This window comes from Microchirus variegatus (genome assembly GCF_963457635.1).
Source record: "Microchirus variegatus genome assembly, chromosome: 17".
Taxonomy (NCBI): domain Eukaryota; kingdom Metazoa; phylum Chordata; class Actinopteri; order Pleuronectiformes; family Soleidae; genus Microchirus; species Microchirus variegatus.
In genome coordinates, this window is record NC_139818.1 from 13,046,770 (window position 1) to 13,066,338 (window position 19,569).

Genomic DNA, 19,569 nt, shown 5'->3' on the forward strand with positions numbered 1-19,569 from the left:
GTTTTTGGATGAAACAAGACATTTGAGACATCATCCTTTCTTGGCATTTGAGAAGACATTTTATGGACCAAACAATTACTCCATTAATCGAGAAAATAATGGACTAATTAATCGATTATGAACATTTTTTTTTCCAGTGTGTAACTGTATGTTACACACTGGACCTTTACGGCTGGCCTTGTGCAATGGGATCCCTGAGGACAGATGTTAATACCAGGTCAGTGTTCCAGTTCTTCTCTATACTGACTTCTGCTGTTCGTCTCTTACTCACGGTCAGTGTTTGACAGTTGGTTCCTGTAGACTGTACAAAGCCATCACTGCGACTCATTAGCAGACAAACGGCCAAGCAAGGCTCACCTGGTTCAGTGGAAGGTCTGGTGATAAGAAACCATAGGACCACAGAGCTGACGTTTTTCAAACATCTCACAGAACTACTTCTTCTACGAGTTAAAGAATAAAAAGAAAGAACCCTGGAAGTGGAATGTCTGACTGTTCACAACAGCAACAACATACTTCCCTTCATGTCTCTACTATCCTTTGGTCTGCTGCTTGTCAAACACCACAGCCTCGTCAGCAGCTATTGTACGTTTCTGAAAGTTTGAGCACAAGCCACAATTGTGTTATTTAGTAACACGTCTACAGATGTGCATCACAATGCTTTTACTGCTTGTGGCACTTTTGGCAGAAATGTAGTAATGAGGGTAATGATAATCATTTCCTGTTTATAAATGTGGCTCGGTTTAAACACAAAAAGCAACTTGTTAGCGCCAGAAAAAAAAAAAAAAAAAAAAATCATGGTTTCCCCTCATTACATCGCAACATCCTCTCCACAAAAAAAAGTCAGTCAAACATCCCCTCGACATGGAATAATCCACATCAAATCTGCAGTTGTTTGGACTTCAACTATATTCTGCTGCTTGACAGATGTCATGTTATGTTACATGGTTTCTTCCGAGTTGAAATGTTGCCATGAATGTAAAATAAATTTAGCCACATCTTATTCAAACGTTGTCAGAGTCGGCACTGCACACACTGGTGCCCTGAGTAAAATCACCTGCCAAGTGTGAAGCCTGTCAAGCGACCTGTTGCACAGTTATGTGATGAACATTACACACATTCCTTGCATTTATAGACAGATAATATCGCCAATGCGTGTTTATGTATAACAAATCCAGCAAATCAGACCAATTTCATCAGCAATAAGAAGCAAATAATGAGATTTAAATACACAACTCCCTTCAGCCCATATTTAGTTGGGCAGAGCTCCTTGCTTCAGGAGAAACCCACCCAGCGTATCCAACAAAGCCAATGACATCTTTTCTGACATAAAACCCTGATCGGGCTTTAAATCAGATCCGCTGGCCGCCCCAGTGACACATTCTGCCAAATAAGTTTCCGTCATGATGAGAACATTTTCAAAATACACAACACCAAATGTGCAAAATCTTAATTTTTTTCATCATGGTTTTATGATGTTTTGGAGTGGACCTCAATCTTCTGGCATGAATCTCCATAAAAGCTAAATTAAACCTGACAACTGTGACTATGGCAACTAATTCATTCTTGCCTCACAACACTTATTGAATATGAATTTTTACAGCTTTCTTTGTGCACATAAGGACTGGGATCTGGGCAATGACATTAGGTGATATGATCTGTTATGGCCTTCGGTGCCTGCCTGTCTGTCCTATGTTTTAGATACTGAAGAGCATTTTTACATTGATTTCCCTGTGGACCCAATCTAACAAGGCCTACTAGAGAGTTCCTGTTCTTCAGCAGGGCATGGGGTCATGTTTCCATGGCATGTCTTGGATTCTGGTTTTCACTCTCTGTGATTCCTGATTATTTTATGACACAATACATCAGTATCTGTGAAAATGTGCTCCAGTCGTCACTTAGGACCTGACCTATGAGTAAATCAACCCTGGTTGAATAAAGCGTTCCTGGAATCTGTTGTAATCAATTAATTAATCAGTCTTTGTGACATGTGGCACAAATAATCAACATATTATCCATCATAGAACTTGAAAATATGTATATATACATTTATGTAATAGCTCTGTTATGCAAAGTAGTTCACTAAGCCATACGCTGTGTAAATTATGCTACATTTCCACCACTTTTTGGTGTGAATTGAGGACAGAAATGACATCATTGTCTGCATCCACCTGGGCACCAGCTCCATTGTTCAAGTCTGTTGAATCATTTATAGGGCTTTCACACTCATGTTAAGCCCATTTTCTTTTGAGTATCATAAACCAGGCACCTGATTTGTTTCCGGGTTCACATAGTTAACAGCCAAACTTTGTTCATAAAAGACCGTCAGAATAATAGCAAACGAGTAAGACAATCGACCCTAAAGACAGGTAACGATGGAAGTGAAGATGCCCTGTGGAGTTCATGTGGTTGCGCACATTATTTGTTCCTGTGTGCGTGGAGTAGCCAGCGGTGAGTCAGTCACTGTACGTGTGTGTTTTATAGGGAGATGTAATCTCAGAGGATGAGACATGCCAACATGTTCTCATTTAGACATAATGGGGTAGAGCGATGAATGATGACGGGGGGTGGGGGGGGACGACGCAACAATTGGCTGTGACCAGTGTGAGCAGGAAATAAGCAGTGCTCTGTGCAGATGTGCGGCTGGCACTGGGACAGCCAACGCTTTTATTGCCCTCCCCTCCACCGCCGCCACCTACCCGTAACCCCCAACCCCCTGCAAGCCCAGTGAAATAACAATGCACTGGATCTCATTATCTCCTCTGCTCTGTTTCTGGAGCTACAGCAAGCCCGCACGACTTTGACGGGTCGGTACATAAAGCAGTGACAATGAAGAACTGCTTGTATTCTATTTGATGAAAGGGAAGCGTCAGCGAAAATAGCCCCCCCCCCCAAAAAAAAACACACAAAAAAAACAAACCAGGTACTTGTCTCTGGCTGAGTGCAGGCAAGTTGTGCCAGCATTTTTCAGATAGGAACTGCAGGTGCTGATCATCAGTGGGATATTTGTACTAATGCATTCAAGTTTAAGAGCCTTTATGCACAATCACATTGGGCCTTGCAAAGAACTCTGCTTTTTTGGAAAAACATGGCAATCAATGCTGTGAAGCAAAAAAAAAAAAAACAGTAACTGTCAGTGATGAAAAGCATCCAGGGGATTGCAGCAGTGCCTGTGTGTGTCCAAGGATTTTAAAGCATGGAGCTTTGTGGGCTGGACCTATGGATATGGTATTGAACTAAGTGTTGAAACAGAAACAGGGAATATAGTTCCTAAACATCCTTATTTCAATGAATTGCTTTCTTAATCCTGGATTTAAATAGTACAGCAGCATTAACGAGGTGAAGAGGGGTTTATTTTTGAAACCAAAGATAAGACAAGGTCTTCCTTTTGTCAGCAACAGTGGAAAAACCCTTTATCTGTGCAAATTGCAACCAACATATGTTTGGCTTTGGCACAAAAAAAAACACTGTGACGTGCAGCTTCACACTCTGATGTTCTGAAGGAAAGGTGATATGTTATTACCAACATAGAAAAACGTATAATGGAGGGTTTTCAGATATATTTAACTATTTAACAGGAGCGGCAGATAGATTTTTCAACATTAAAATTGCATGTACGTATGTCAAAGAATAGCATCACTCAAAATGCTTGTGAATATGGAAGAAAGGGCAACAGCAGGAGAGCGACAGAGTCGAGGAGAGAGAAAGAAATCCCTTTTATTTCTACTTCTTCTATGTTTTCATTGTGTTGCCATTTTTGGACAGTGTCCTTGACCAGGGATGCCCTCAGTCAGTGCTAAATTACAAATCTTAATGTTACTGTGTTGTTTTAAGTCTATAATTAAGAATAGTGTGACCCTGTGTTTCATGAACCTGGTCCAAACCAAATACAGAGGGATGTTTCCAGCATAACCACCAGTCTGTGGCTTTCACACACCACTAGACTTTGGCTGGAAATGAAACCCAGTGTTTCCACCCAGAAGATACTTTTCACTCCGCTTGGTCAACTTTAACATGGCAGACGTTACAATCCAATGTCTAGCGATTATTCAACGGCCGCACCTCACACTTGATAAACTGCTTGAAGCTTCTAATAGTGATGGGACAATATACAATATTCTAAAAGCACTTACAGTAAGTTGTTCTCGGTGAGTTTCTATTATCCTGTTAATCATGAATGAAGAAAAACATCAATATTTCATGTGAGTGACTTCTTGAAAAATCCAGTCTAACTCATCAGCATACAGCGTTTGTGATCTATGTGTCTGTGGGGAGCTGCATCGTCCCTCATCACGTATTACTCATATATTCATCATTTTCACACAAAAAAATATGTATCCTATGTGCGATGTCTCGCTCTGTTTAAGAATCTAAAAACATTATATTAAAACACATTTTTATCAGTCATCACAATAGTGTTGTTAATCGCAAACATCTTGCTCAGAACAATCGCAAATTGTCCCATGCCTACTACAGAGTGCAAAGTATTTGTGTGAAAATGATTTGTGAGTTGCCTTGAAATATATTGTCAGTAAAGTAAATGTCATGAGTCATAAACTTTTTTTTTAAATCGTCTCACGCCAAGCTTTTTGGCGATTTAACCATTTTCTTGTCCACTTTAAACTCACATTAAACAATACACAATAACCCAGAAATCATATTTCCAAAATCAATGCACACCACATGTCAGATTTATCTAATTTCATAGGATTATTATTATTATTGTTTATTTATTTTTTATATCTGACTGTAGGTAGAGGTAAATTGTCAACTGCTACTGTTTGCTGTTTCTGTTCATTAGTCTAGTAGGAAATATCACTGTTCTGGGGGAAGAAAATTATTTTTAAAATTGTCCAAAAATTATGATGATTATCGGAATTCAACGTGCAATATGGGGATTAGTTAAACTGGACACTCTACATTGACCATAGGTGTGAGAGTGGATAGTTGTTTGTCTCTATATGTGTCCCTGTGATGGACTAGCCAACTGTCCAGGGTGTCCCCCGCCTATCGCCCTATATCAGCTGAGATTGGCACAGCACCCCCTGCGACCCTCATGTGGAGGATAAATTAGTAGAAGATGGATGGAATTCAATCTTTTTCCCCATTCCAAATGCGCTGTGTACAAACTGTCTGCATCGTGTTCTTTACTCTGTCTCACAGATCATCTACCTTGTGTCAGTATTCATAAGTGCATTTCTGCTGTTCTGGATATGCACCGTCACTGCGCCACTGGAGTCCTTTTCAGAATGAGTCATATTATTACCTTAGGGCCTCAGCACAGCTGTTGAGTCTTACATAAACCCAACAGCCAAGCTCGCCCAAGGCTCATTTTGCTTCTTGACTGATAGAAAATACATTATAAAAGTTAACGATGGCTTGACATCATGATGCAGCTCGCACCGGTTTTTGGAGCAAGACGTCACCCTGTGACTGATGAGGGCTGAAATAAAACTCCTGAATAAGTGGATATTGCAGTGGAGGAGTAAAGAGTCGGCAATGTGTGCCAAGAAAGACACTGTGACTCACCCAGTGGAGGGAGTCATAATGCAGCCACCTCGATCCACTGTCACCCTGCAGCCACACCCCCTTTCTGGCGTGTCGTGGTTCATTCCAAAGTTGTGTCCGAGCTCATGGGCCAGTGTAACTGCGGCACCCAGAGGGTTGTCAGAATGGTCCTAAAAAAAAGGATCACACATGCAGAAATTAAACTTGCCATGTCATTTAATAATTACTATGAAACACTTTAAATTGATGACACTGATTTTCAAGTATATTTCTAACCTAGAAATGATGCAATAAGCAATGTCCCATAACTAAATTTGTTCCGTTTGCAGTTCGGTTGCATGCAAACAATAGTTAATTAAAAACAGACATTTCAGATTACATACTCTGAGGAAAATGACAAAATGTTTTATGCAAGCCAACTTATTGTTCCCCACTGGACCCAATGCAGAAACATTACTCAAAACAAGCGATTGTAATTGCATATTGCCAAGATTACAAACAATGCTGCTGGATCTGTGCTTATCAGAGCGTTTCCACAGCTCCACGGTGTGCCACTGAAATGAGGAATGAAAGCGCAGAATGCAGGCTGTCACATTTAGCTTGTTCTGCAAACTTTCCCGGAGCCAGATGTGTGGCTTCATCCTCAAAAACCTCCCAAATCGAGGAGTGAGCAAAGCGAACAAAGAGATCAAAAAAGACTCTCAGAGGGCATCACAAAGATCACACAGGTAATCAGGTGAAGATAAGAGAAATTGAAAAACGGTGTGAAGATGAAGCAAAAGTAGCACACAGGGTGAAAGCTGCTGCTTACTAGAGTTTTCCTGCACGGTGTGTAAAACTTGGAGACACCAAGAGCTGGGATAAATAATATATCGACAGCTATCAGCCCTTGTGGATGCAGAGCTGTGCGTCAGAGCACCTTGTCTCTGGAGTCGTCGTCACTGTGCATTATTCAGTAGCGCTGTGCAACTCAACTTCAGATTGATGAACTGCGCTCTTGGGGCTTTTCAAAGTAACGGTCATCAGCTGTCAGCACTCGCTGCAATCTGACTACACGGCCCCGAGTTCATGCAAAACAAAACAAAAAACGGAGAAAGACCAAACAACTGATGTAAATGAAGAGCTCACGGCATGAAATTGTCTCCGTGTTGCTCCACCTCACTAAAAAAATTAATGTAACATTCAGCGATGGTAAATAGAGATTCCAGATGGTCTGGAAATGGATGTTTAAGATTTAACTGTCTGGAAAAATAACAATAAGACCCACAAGGGAAGACAATTAATGACTTTAAAGGCACTTTGTAAACAAAAGACAACAGGGTTGCGATTTTTCCAAGCTAAAGAGTCTGTACTTGAGACGGATCCCCTGTCTGTGACCTGATGTATGTGTGTATACGGAGCTTTATGATAATGACCAAGCCTTTACTTTACCATCTGGGAGGACAAGAGTGAAGAACCATCTGGGACAAGTTGTAAAGTTTACCATGAGCCAGCCAGGCTACAAGACAAATATCCACTCAAAAGCAGAGGACTGAATAATAGCACGGATTGCATTAATACAAGATGATTTGAGCACAAACTATAGGGTTACAGTTCTGTAATGGCTGATCATTTACGACATGCCCCTGCATTTTCATTCAGGCTGCCTAGTTTCTATCATTTGTTCCATTTGTTGAACCTCTTTAAGAAGCAAAGGTTTCCACTCACATAATCAATACACACTGGAGTTTATCAGCACAAATTGGAGGGTTCTATATAACTGTCTTCCTGCAGAAAGAGTCAATGATGTGTGTCCCCTGAAGTTAATATTGGTTAATATCAAGTCTGGAATCCTCAGCTCACCCCTTACACAAGAGACTCAGGGGGAGAAATATGAGAGTATTATGTCAGACTGGAGGGAGGTGGAGAACAAGGCAAAGGGTGCAGAGCAGGAAAAGAAAATAATGAAAGGATGAAATGAATCTTTCTCTTTCGAGAAGTCAAGACACACAACAGCACAGCAAATATAGTAGAATCCCCGTACACGTACCATGACTATTCCTCCAGATTGGTCAGCTGTGCACATACTCATGATGGGTGCCATACCGATGGTGGTGCCCTGGAAATACACCCCGCTAAAAATGGATAAACAAAGGTTATCATTCAGCATTCAGTGTGTCTGCACATGGTAAAGGTCCGCGGTGCCACAGGGAGCTGGTGTAGAATTTCAAATAAAAATATTGTAGAAGTTTCTCAAATGGACTGGAAACATTTCATTGGGTTTTTTTTGACAGGCCTGCACATCAAATACACGTTTAAATGTCGTATTAAAGCAACTTTATTCACCTTAAAATAACAGCTTGCTGATGTGTAATAGGGAGAATGAATCCAAAACCTTTGTTTAGGAAGGAATTCAGTGAGAAGTGTGCGACTTAATTATAGTCAGCAACTAAAACTGTCTGAATCAGGCCTCACATTCAAGGGAAATGCTGAACTGAGGTCAGTTAAAAGCAAATCATTATGGTGTGTTTTAGAGCTGCAATTAACGATTATTTTCTCGATTAATCGATGAATCGTTTGGTCCATAAAATGTCAGAAAATGTTAAAAAACTTGATCAGTGTTTGTCAAAGCTGGAAATTATGATGTTCTTGAAGTCTTGTTTTGGTCACAAACCAAAATGATTCAGTTTTAATGATTAATTTGTTATGTGGAGCAAAGAAACCAAGAAAATATTCACATTTAAGAAGCCAAAACAATCAGAAATCTTGTTTTAATCATGAAAAAAGCTTCAAACCAAGTATCGATTATCCAAATAGTTGGCGATTAATTTAGTAATTGATTAATCGATTCGATCGTTTCAGCTCTAGTGTGTTTGCTACATGTCTTGGCCAGCAAAAGTTACATAGTGCTGCATGGAAAACATGCTGGACAGGTGAAGCAGGTGCAGTGATGCTTCCAGCTCAAAGCTAACACATCTTAATTTAGTGCATTTTGCAAGTTTGTCATCCCTAGTTGCATGGTTGTACATTTAAAACTTCGTATTATAATTTTTTCCATAAGTTCTGTATATATTCAAAATATGTGAGCATCATTTTATACATTTCTATGCTTTATAAGATTTTATTTCCGTTGCAAGGAAAAGGTCAATCTTCACAGGAGTGATCCTAGCTGGAGAAAGACCCAGAGCAAAGTGTTCCCTCCACATTTATACCTGAGCAACTCCCCTTTTGCATTCCTCCAATAGACAAAGAGTCTGCCATTCCAGACAGTGTTTTCACACCTCTTTGTCTACTGTAGATATCGGGGAGCCGACTCCCTGCGGATGTTGTAGGAAGGTGTCATTTCAGGCTAGACACAATATACAATACACTATACACAAAGGACCTGGTATTCTGTGTTAGGCAGGTATGGGGTGATGGGCAGTTGTAGCTCTGAGACAGAGCAATTGAATTTATACCCTTATAACATTTATCTTATTTGATTGTTGTCAATCCAACACATCTAACCGCAAATTGTTAATGTGTTGTTGTTAATTAAAGTCACCATTTTGTTCTCTTTAATGGGGCTCTATTACCATGCAAATCACTAAGATTGATTAAATTTAATTTTTAAAAATCCACTCTGCATCTTAACTCAACTCAAGAGAAGAGTAAACAGCTGTCATGCAATAAAATGTTTCATTTCCACAAGATATAATAATTCGGTCTAATTTTGTGCTGTCAATAACTTTTGGAATTCATCCATATCTTTCAAAGAGTGTGCGCACTGTACTGGAAACATGTAAATGCTACTAAAAAAGAGGTGTACCTTATCAGTTGGGCATTGTCATGTGGCTTCTGAGGCAGCAGCTTGACCTTCCTCCAGTCCAGAAACTCGTGCAACGTGCTGAAAGGGTCCTGGCTGACAGGACACTTGTCCACGTCACTCCACACCTCCAGGCCAACCAGAGCCACTCGGATATTCAAAGACCTGTAGAACTGAGAGGTGAGAGGAGGACGGGAGAGAGCTTTGGATTAACGCCAAAAGCTTAAAAGCTGTTTCACTTAATATTTCTTTTTACTCTCTTCACTTTGCGCTACCTATCGAAACACAAATGCTTTTTAATAGTTATTTTAAAAAGATGAGTGGCTCTGAAGGATTCCTTAATCATTAATCAGTGAACAACTTTCCCAGTGAATAAATCATCGTGTGCTTCTGTTTTATTAAACCAGCGCCCACACTATGTTTTATTACTGCAGCCTCTTCATAACATTTCTCATTCACGTTATGGAATTGATCATGCATTCATAATCCAATCAGCCTCGGCTCGGCTCTCAGGTTGGTTCATTCTCACCAGGCTTGATATGACCTTGAATTAATCACATCACACAAACACCACTTCCTTTCTGTTGATTTGATTGTTACCTTGTCCACGTAATTGGTGATCTCAGCCAGCCGCTGCTTGACCCTCTCCATGTCCTTGCCTTGCTTCTGAAACTGAACAACGCAAACACACACGCGTGATGAAGAGGTGATCCATGTTCTTGCATATTAACTATCTTCATAAAGACATTATTACGGCCATATGAACACCGTAAACAGCTCTGTAAAGTTTTTCACTGGCATATTCACAGCTTTTACTTTGTTTCCAGTGGTGCTTCTGCTGCAGTTACTGTCATCTAAGAGCTCCAGTGTCTGTGGCTCTAAAGAATGTAACATTGACTTATATGCCTGATGACAGTGACGGGGCTGTCTTTTTATCCATAATTCAAATATCAGCTAAAACTTGTGGGAACGATTAAACAACAGCCTAACAGCCTAGAAGTGTACCAGACCACCTGAAGTCATAACAACAGAAAATCATCGATCAAATCAATCAATCAAAAACATCAGAAAACTAGTACTGAGGTAGTTGTCCTGCTGTGAAAATAGTGCACACAAGCAAGTTAAACCATCAGCTTAGCTTTTAGCTCTACCTGACCGAGGCAGCAGAGTTCAACCTTGCTTGACAATTCCTGTTGGGAATAGACCTCTTACCTATTTTTTTTTTACAGTGAGCAGTGTACGTCTCACAGCATAAATATGCATGGAAAATTACATTTCCAATAGAAATAGAAATAGAAAGAAATGGGTTAGAGATAGCGATAGAACCACTGCTTCCCCACGTTGAGAGGAGCCAGTTGAGGTGGTTCAGGCATCTGGTTAGGATGCCTCCTGTTTTGGGCATGTCCTTCCAGGACGAGACCTTGGGGCCAACCCAGGACACGCTAGACATATTATATTTCTCGGCTGGCCTGGGAATGCTTTGGAATCCGCCCCCAGAGCTAGTGGAAGTGGCTGGGGAGAGGGCAGTCTGGGCTTCCTTGCGAAGGCTGCTTCACCCACGAATCAACGTCAACTCTATGTATGTAAAACATACTACACAGAAGCTCTGCAGCAGACACTCCCTGTACGAAGGACAGATATGGACAAGATGCAGCAGACGCAGCTGTAAGGCGCTACACTCGCATCCTATGTGAAAACGAAGTAATGACAAAGAATGTCACATTTCTGAATATTTTCAAAGGAATGGTATGTCACGGTATTTGTTTGAACTTGAATTCTGAAAAAAAAAAAAAGTGACAGCCCGAGTCACTGAGGGTCACTTTCTCTTATGCCGCCTTCAGATCTTGAGACAATTCAGAATGTGCATAATAGATAGAGTCTCATTTGTGAGTCAAGTGGGAAGAGGGATGAAACTGGTGCTAGACAGTGAAATAGATGAGTAAGCACACGCACACATCAGAGGCAACAGTGAAGGAGTGGGAGCACTCTATCTGCTTCTCATGGGGATGTAGGGGCCTGTGACCTCTGAACCTCATTCCTGTGGGATAAGGCAACTGAGGTTGTGTGACCTCTGCTCACCTCTCTGTTATCAGCCACAATGATCAGCTCCACATACTTGGTCGTCGTCTGGGCATTGCGTTTGTGCTGCAAAAGAGAGCAGACGAGGGAATAGGTGGGTGTGAAGGAGAAACAATGTAAAAAAAAAAAGGAAAAAGGTAGAGGTTAAGTGACAAAGAGGCCAGGAAGAGCAGTAAATGGGGGAGGAAATGACAAAGTGATAAACCAAGAATTGAGGAGAGAGAAGGAGGAGGAGCAGAGAGAAGAGTAAGGACATTAGGTGGACGCACTTAACCGCAGCTAAGTGGAAAGAGCTGTCTAAATTTAGCAAGTGGCCACTCAGTGTGGCTTTTTTTTAATATACCGAAACTCCGCTCCATACAAAAGGAAGCTAAAGTGAGAATCAGCAGAAAGCTATCAGCCACTCTTTGAGTTTGACTCGCTGAGAAGAGCCACACAAACCTCTGATAACACTCAGGAACAGGAACCGGATTATTAACTAATAAATCACTATAGTGGACAATAGTTTTGCCCTGTTTGCAATGTACAGTAAGATATAAAGTCACTGTATATGAAGTTGTTGTACCCTTGTTTTTTTGTTGTTTTTTTTCTCTGCAAAAGTCAAAGAGCTTGTGACTCCACCTGCACACTTGGATAGTGGAGTATGGATCTGTGAGTGTATATGTCCAAAAGAAGCAAACTGAAAAAATCTTACAATTGCTCATTGCTGTACATTAATCTAGGTTTACTTATATTTGTTATGTCCCATTTCTGGCATAAACATTGACCTTGTCAGGACCAGTAGTCCTCATGGAGACCAAAACGTGGTTCTTATTGAGGCAATACCGAACTGAACTGTTTAAATTTAGGGCTAAGATTTAAAATGTGATTAACATAATGTTAATGTTGGACGTCAACTGGTTATGGATAAGGTTAGGGTTAACGCATATCACGCAATAACAGTGTCTTAAATTAATATATATTACCAATGTGTTAATATACTAACTTTTGCTAAAAAGATCATAAATGAACAGAATTTCATGGCAACATCCATAGTAGTTTGATTTAGATAGTCTAGTCTGGACCAAAGTAGTGAACTAGTAAACTGACCGATGGCCAGTGCCATCCCAACAGCTATGCTGCAATTGGGGTACAAATATAATGACTGAAAAGACTGAAAATGATTTAAAATGTGTAAATGTATTCAGGAATCAGAAATAATTGGAGAAATTTAAGAAATAGACCTTATGCTGATATAGTTCAGAGCTGTCTATGAAGCAGGTGCTACTTTTGTGCTGAATTAGCACCTCACTTTTGCCTCAAACTGATATCAAGCCAGTTTCACCTGCACACACACGTGCACACGTGCACACACACACACACACACACACACACACACACACACACACACACACACACACACACACACACACACACACACACACACACACACACACACACACACACTCACTCTATCCACTCACACACGCTTGCAGATCAAACTGCCCTGCTGGCTAAGTGTCACACCGTGGCCTTTTTCCAGTCTGAGCCTCTTTATCCTCGCGGGCCTGGCAGCCCAGATCCTCTCTGCTCTTATCTGCCTCCTCCATAGATAAGCCGGGATGGGCAAGTGTGCTCTAAATGCACCCAATGGTGATAACCATGTTTCTCAGAGGCCACTGCGAGGAGATGCATATGGACACTAATAATATCAGTGAAGTGATTCCCTGTTTGTTGAATTTGTGACTAGGTGTGAATTTGTTTGTTTATTTACTTGAAGCTAAGCTCTGTAGAGCTAAACCTGCCACAGGAAAATGGATACATTTGGCTTTAATGAAATAAAAAATATAAAGGAGATATACAATTTTGAATTGTGAAACACTGTACCCAACCTTTTACAATTTATTGTGCAGTGTGTAACATTTATTGATTATTGTTGTTGCTGATGTTAGTATTCCTTTATTTGAAAACAGACTCTGTCAAGCAATACTATCAGACCTGACTGAGGCAGCTTTGTCTGTATACAGCGGCTGATGGGAATAAAAAGTGGTAGAGAATTAAAATTAAATTAAAAGAGTAGTAGAATTAACTTATCAAGGTTTTTGTTGGTGCTTCTTTGTGTTTAAAAGTCGTACTTGTCAACCTGTTTGCAGCCGTCTTGCTTTACTGGTGTAACGTTGTCATTTGCCTTGACATAAAACAAATCTTTTCATGTGAGATAATGTCGCCGGGTGACACAAGATCTGTTATACTGAGATACACAGAGTTGTGAGGAGCTGATAAGCTTAATCAGCATTTTCTGAACTCATTTCTCAGTGGTTTGAATGCAACAGACATTTGTCTATATTTAGAACTTGTGCACTAAAGCCTCAACTTCACATAAATGGCAAACAAGAACAAACTGTTCTTTCCTTTGTTCATGCTGTACACTCAGCAGTTTAATATCAAAGAAATAACGTTAAGCGCTTTCATACCGTAATTTATGCAAAAAATACAATAAACTGTACAGTGAAGAGATTTTAAACAAACAACCGTGACCTTGCAGCTTCAGAGCTTTCGACCACATCTCAGTCTTCATTAAGTAAATGGAGCTGGCTCAGGTGTGGACGAGGATGAAAGGGGAACAATGGAGCTTTGTGATTAGCTTCTCTTCCTCCTCACACAGAACAGACAACCACCCTTAGTGCTCGAATGTTAGTTACTTTAGGCTTCTATCCAATCAAGTGAACTGAGTCGTTCAATCCATACAGTCCACTTCAGAAACTATCCCACCGCCGCATATATTATGTTCCACCCTGTGGTATCCTGTTTCAACCATAGAAGATAAGTCTCTCCCAATCTGCCGCTGCATGTTGCGCTGAGGTTTAACAGCTTGGACTGAAACATTTTGTGCGACAATAGAGATTTGCCGAAAGTCCTGTTGTTGACGTGAATTTCCTGTCATCCAGCCATCGTATCTCGGTAACCTTCTCTGCCCAGTGTGCCTCTCATCATCACGGGGCTCTGAGCCAACATGCCTCGTTCTCGTCAGGCCCTCGAGCGGCACACGTCGCAGCTTATCAAAGCGGCAGCAGCACACCTCAGCGCCGCTACGCGATGGGCAGAGGTGAACTTGCCCTGCGTTCATGCCGCCAAAGTCCAGTAAATATGATGTTACGTGCCCACTTTTTGGCTTAGAGGACTACGAGCTCTCATGTGGACATTCGAAAAGAACTGCACTATCTTATCGGTTTTCACTTATTTCACCACCTCAGGGATTATTATTGTGTTTGACCACCTCCCTTATTAATCACATCTGTTTTGGTTTATTCTCCATATTTTACATTCTAATGCTGACAACTCTCGCTGTGCTATGCAGGGCGTAGTATTTTAAACAAATAAAAAGGGACACTGTGATCGCATGAACAACCCACACATTTTTTTTTTACACATTGGTATAAATCATCATAATCTTTGTCTGGTTTTGTTATCTTATCCCTCCTGTGTTTCTGCAAGGTGATAATTGTGCTGTAGTCAGGATTTGTTCCCCTCTGCCAAATCTTTGCAGCCCTCTTAACACCAAGGACAATAGCAACTATTGATGCCAGCAGTGTAATCACCAGCAGGAATCAAGATGTACAATAAAACATCACAAAAATCACTGCATGCATAAACTAATAGGGAAACTGCAGGATGATTTAGCCAACACAGCCATATGCTTGGTCTGCTTTCCAAAAACTATCGACTCCCTCTCCATGCGCCCATAATGAACTGATTAAATTATTGCAAAAATAAAAGTCAGTTTTCCGAAAATGGAAAGTCCCTTACATTAACTCTTTCACACATATGAGATGTGTGCTTTCGGTTCCTGGAACATGTGTTTCATCTTTCAAGCCGCCTATCGCTGTGTAATTGGACTGACCTGATAAATCACCCGTGTCCAAACCCCAACACCCCTGCTACCTCAGTCTGTTTTCCACTTACAGGCACTCATCATCTTTAAAGCCCAATTCCTCTGGGGATAGAGACTCTGTGGAACCATTGCCCGTACGATTTATCCCCATGATGGGTGAGGAAGTAAGGAACTGAGCGCAGGCTGTAGGACGGGGTGGGGTTTCTCCAAAGCAATCTGTTTAATTCTGGATGGACGGGTCCGACTGGAGACATGATCTACAATCCTGTATTCAGATCTCGCTTTCAGGGAAAGTTGTAGCCACTTAACAGCCAATGTCCTTTTTCATGAGCATTCATCAACCCTAGCTCTCCATACACTTCAGATCACTAATGGACACAGTCAGATAAGATGGAAGGAATGAGTGAATAATTTAATCAGTAGTCGTTTCTAAAAGATATAGCCGGCCACTTACCAATATTTACATTGCAAATGAGCTTGTTAAAGAGGGCTGAGATAAGTGATTGTTCAGATTGGGGAAAAGTCAGAATCCAAATGCAGTTTGCAAAAAAGAAATACTGTGGACCACATTTTAAAAACTGCCAACCATGTGGTGAGAATATATTTCTCTTTGACTGTGAGAAATTGATTTCTGGCTTCACATCCTTTTGACAGCACTGCTGGTAAAAGCAGCAGTTTGAACACAAAGACACTGTTCACAAGTAGAAACTCAAGTTGAGCCGATATGATTTTCAGGTTATTGGTCAGAACTACTGGTTTGGATAGTGTTGAATGAAAAAGGGGAAGGTTTGTTATGATCCACAAACCCTTAACCTTACGTAAATGGTTTAAAAAGCCCAGGCTATAAAGACAGACATGCGCCACCAATGTCTAATTTTAAGATAAAAGAAGAAGAAAAATAGACGCATGTCATGTTATATCCATGGTGTGATCAGCATATAATTTAGCATGTTCACATTTGCTAATGATCATTATTTGAAACCTGAGGCTGAAGGTAATGACACTAGTTTGAAAGAAATGACTGGCAATAATTAAAATGTTGACTATATAATGACACTGCATGAACAGACTGAGGATTACACCATCTACACCACATTTTTATGACCAGTTTTATAACCAATAGTTATTATAATTTCAATTCAAACCTCATTGCGGCACTAGAAAAAAAAAGAAGGGATTATCAAAAGTCCTCTGGGGGGCTGCAAAATTTCATGGCAATCAATAAAACAGTTTCAGTCAGGACCAGATTGATGCTCTGACTAACATGCACTGCCACCCACAATGACAATGAACTAAATAAAACAATTGGGTTCTTTCAAACCACATTGTCAGTACACAGTTGCAGTTAAAAAAAAACCTTACCCTTGTGCTGAAAGACCTGAACGGACTGTCGTCTGCTCGCTCAGTAGGAAATGATATGTTGAAGTCGTGGCCACAGGTGCCAGGAGCAAAATTGAGATGTTCGGCTGAGTAGATCCAGTGAGTACCATCACTGTGATCGGCTGATGGTTCCAGTACGTAGGATTTGTCTTCAAGAGATATGAAACCCCTGCAGAGACAGATCTCTCTGTGGTTAGACATGATGCAGAATCATTTGCCATTGCAGTCAAAGAAATACATCATTCTCATTATGAAAGTGACCCTACACCATTATTAATAGTCACTACCTCTTGAATTAGTGCTTGGTGTGGCAGACTTTCGGCTCAAAAAGTAGCCGTATCTCTTAGTCTTTCCATTGTTCCAGCCAGTCTTTCCTCTTTCTTAACTTTTCTCATCATTTAAAAGCTCCGTCCGTGATTTAAGTGACAACCCCGCGTCTGATTCTCACAAAGCTTGCACAATATCCACAACCACATGGACTCGTACTAAACTCCCAAACTCCCCCAAAAGTATTAGCACTGCCAACCCAAGCCAAAGGCAATTTGTCTCCGTGAGAAGGCCAAGCATTTTGCAGCTCTGTCAAAAAAAAAAAAAGGGTCCCGTGCATGTGTCTTTGTGAAGATAGATTCAAGCAGAGCTGAAATACATTTACGGATCAAGGTCAGAAGCAAAGGTGTCACAATCAGGCAAATCACTGTGCAGACGGTGTATATAGACACTTGGCTGGTTTGTGTAAACACTCTTGATGGTGTCCAGCGATATTACAGCAATGATTTCTCCTGGTTGACATCTGCAAACACACCGTTTCCAACACTTAGACCACTCACTTGTCTTCACCTCCACACATGTCGGTGTTACTGGATTTCAACACAGTGTATAGGGTGTCATCTCAGCTTATTAGTTCATATAGAAACACGGTTTATTAAGCCCTGTTGGTACGATATCTCCGAAAGCAACCGAAAACCTAACGTGAAATCCAATTTATTATGATTTTATATGTTTAGTTGCGTCATGGTTTCCATTGGTTTTCATAACAAAGAATAAAATAGCTGATAAAATCGGAGGAAATTTAAAACATAAGGTTTTCTTTCAACTAAATTTGGGATTTGGCGTGATTGACATCTCTTGTGTTTCCCATCTGAGACAGTTACAAATGACTTGGACTTGACTACAGTGACACTTAATTCATTTGAATCTTAAGAGAAATGAAATCACTCTCAGCCTAATTTGGTAGACTTTGGCAGGTACGCCTTGTGACTATTTAGTTGCACATGCTTTTCTGTAGAAGATACTGGAAAAGTTGTATCTTGATTTTTCTTGTGAAATCTTGAATGTGAGACTTGAATTTCTCATGATTGATATTCAATTTGACCTGCACTGCCCCAAAAGTACACAAAGCTTTTGCTTTGGGCTTCCTTGCTGCTCACTTACTTAATCCCAGCACAGGTGCTGAGGCTGACGTCTGAGTTTACGTGACCCTCCACCTCACCGTGGTAGTAGCAGTTTGCCTGAGGAATCACAAACATAAAGAAGTGAACTAACGTGGAGGAAAAAAAATGTGTTTAGTTTTGCATACATTTAAATAACAACACTTCCAGCAGATAACAGTGAAATAATAGCAGGTTAATGTTGGGGGAATAGCCTTTTGTAGTTTAGCAGCAGGAGTCATTCCCACTCATCACCGCAGGCTAATGGTGACTGAAACCTTTTCCCAGCACGGTCTTTTCATGCTGTTGCATTCCCAGGTCCCCACTTTCATGGACCACCTGTCAAGCTGAAGCAGCAAGTAAAGAGAGTGAATTAAAGCCATGTTTAGTGAACCACTCCTGGCAGCAAGAAGGCCTGGAGGAGGAGGAGGAGGTGTCTGGTTTAGAGTAAAAACAGACTTTCTGCAACAGTTAGGCGACCTCGCTCAGGTGAGGTCTGCACAGCAGCCTCTCTGCCACCCTTGTTCTGGAAAAGTAGGAAATGTAAGTTTTCCACTCCTCTTCCACTCCCTCTAAATATAGAGTAGAGGCAGTAAATCTCAATGTCCGGGCTCCTTCAACATGGCTAAGCTCCAGAGGCTGCTGATTCTGCACATTCACAGTGTGAATGTGTTTCTGGTATTCAAAGAAATCCTTGCTAAATCTTGCATCACAGTGCTTTTTCACAGGGATCCTGCAATAAAAGGATGATAGGCCAATTAGTGTTCTCTCATTTCAGACTTTACTTCATGCAGAATTGTTAAATAGTCTCAATTTATGAGGTTGAATTTTACATTTTGACTTTGTCACAAAAGCTGCTTTTATCAATATTTGTTAAAAGGTATTTTGTGAGGGATGTATAGTATATTTATATACACTATGGTTTGGTATTTATCAATATGAACGTGTAGATTTAATAAGCAAATAAAATATTTACAGGTTGTTCCAGTGCTTCAGTGCAAGTCAATAGTCAAAGAGCTTAAATGTGAGTTTTATGAGACATATTACATCTTTGCTAATTAGATGAATAAAGTAGCGATGCATTTTGCCGTTTGCACATTCCATAAGAGTTCATCCAAAATAGCAAGCAGATATTACAACATAACTCATTTATAATTGCAAGCAAAGCACCAGAGATATTACCAGAATTTACTGTATACCCTGGGTACACCTCCCTTTGCTCTCAGGACAGCCTCAGTTCTTTGAGACATACACTATATGGACAAAAGTATTTGGCCACACCTGTTATGTAATTCAGGTGTTTTAATCCGGCTTTGGGCAACCCTTCAGCATACCAAGACATTTTGGACAATACTATGCTTCCAACTTTGTGGCAACAGGAAGGTCCTTCTCTAGTCCAACATGATTGCGCCCCAGTGAACAAAACAAGGACTATAAAGACTATAACGTTTAGTGTGGATGAAGTCAATTGGCACGAACAGAGCCCTGACCTCAACCCCATCGAGCACCTTTGGGAGATTGCG

The 19,569-nt window shown here is 40.7% G+C and overlaps 1 protein-coding gene across 1 annotated transcript in view; it reads right to left on the minus strand.

Annotated features, from left to right (window-relative positions):
• adam12a (ADAM metallopeptidase domain 12a) overlaps positions 1-19,569 on the minus strand; it is a gene marked incomplete at both ends in the record, with an annotated part of 87,108 nt that overhangs the window by 23,957 nt on the left and 43,582 nt on the right. Inside the window, 7 exons of the mRNA XM_083904303.1 lie at positions 5,527-5,675; positions 7,535-7,619; positions 9,293-9,462; positions 9,890-9,961; positions 11,369-11,434; positions 16,602-16,788; positions 18,051-18,127. Of these exons, the coding sequence (XP_083760429.1) occupies positions 5,527-5,675; positions 7,535-7,619; positions 9,293-9,462; positions 9,890-9,961; positions 11,369-11,434; positions 16,602-16,788; positions 18,051-18,127 (806 nt within the window). The remainder of the gene's footprint in view (positions 1-5,526; positions 5,676-7,534; positions 7,620-9,292; positions 9,463-9,889; positions 9,962-11,368; positions 11,435-16,601; positions 16,789-18,050; positions 18,128-19,569) is intronic.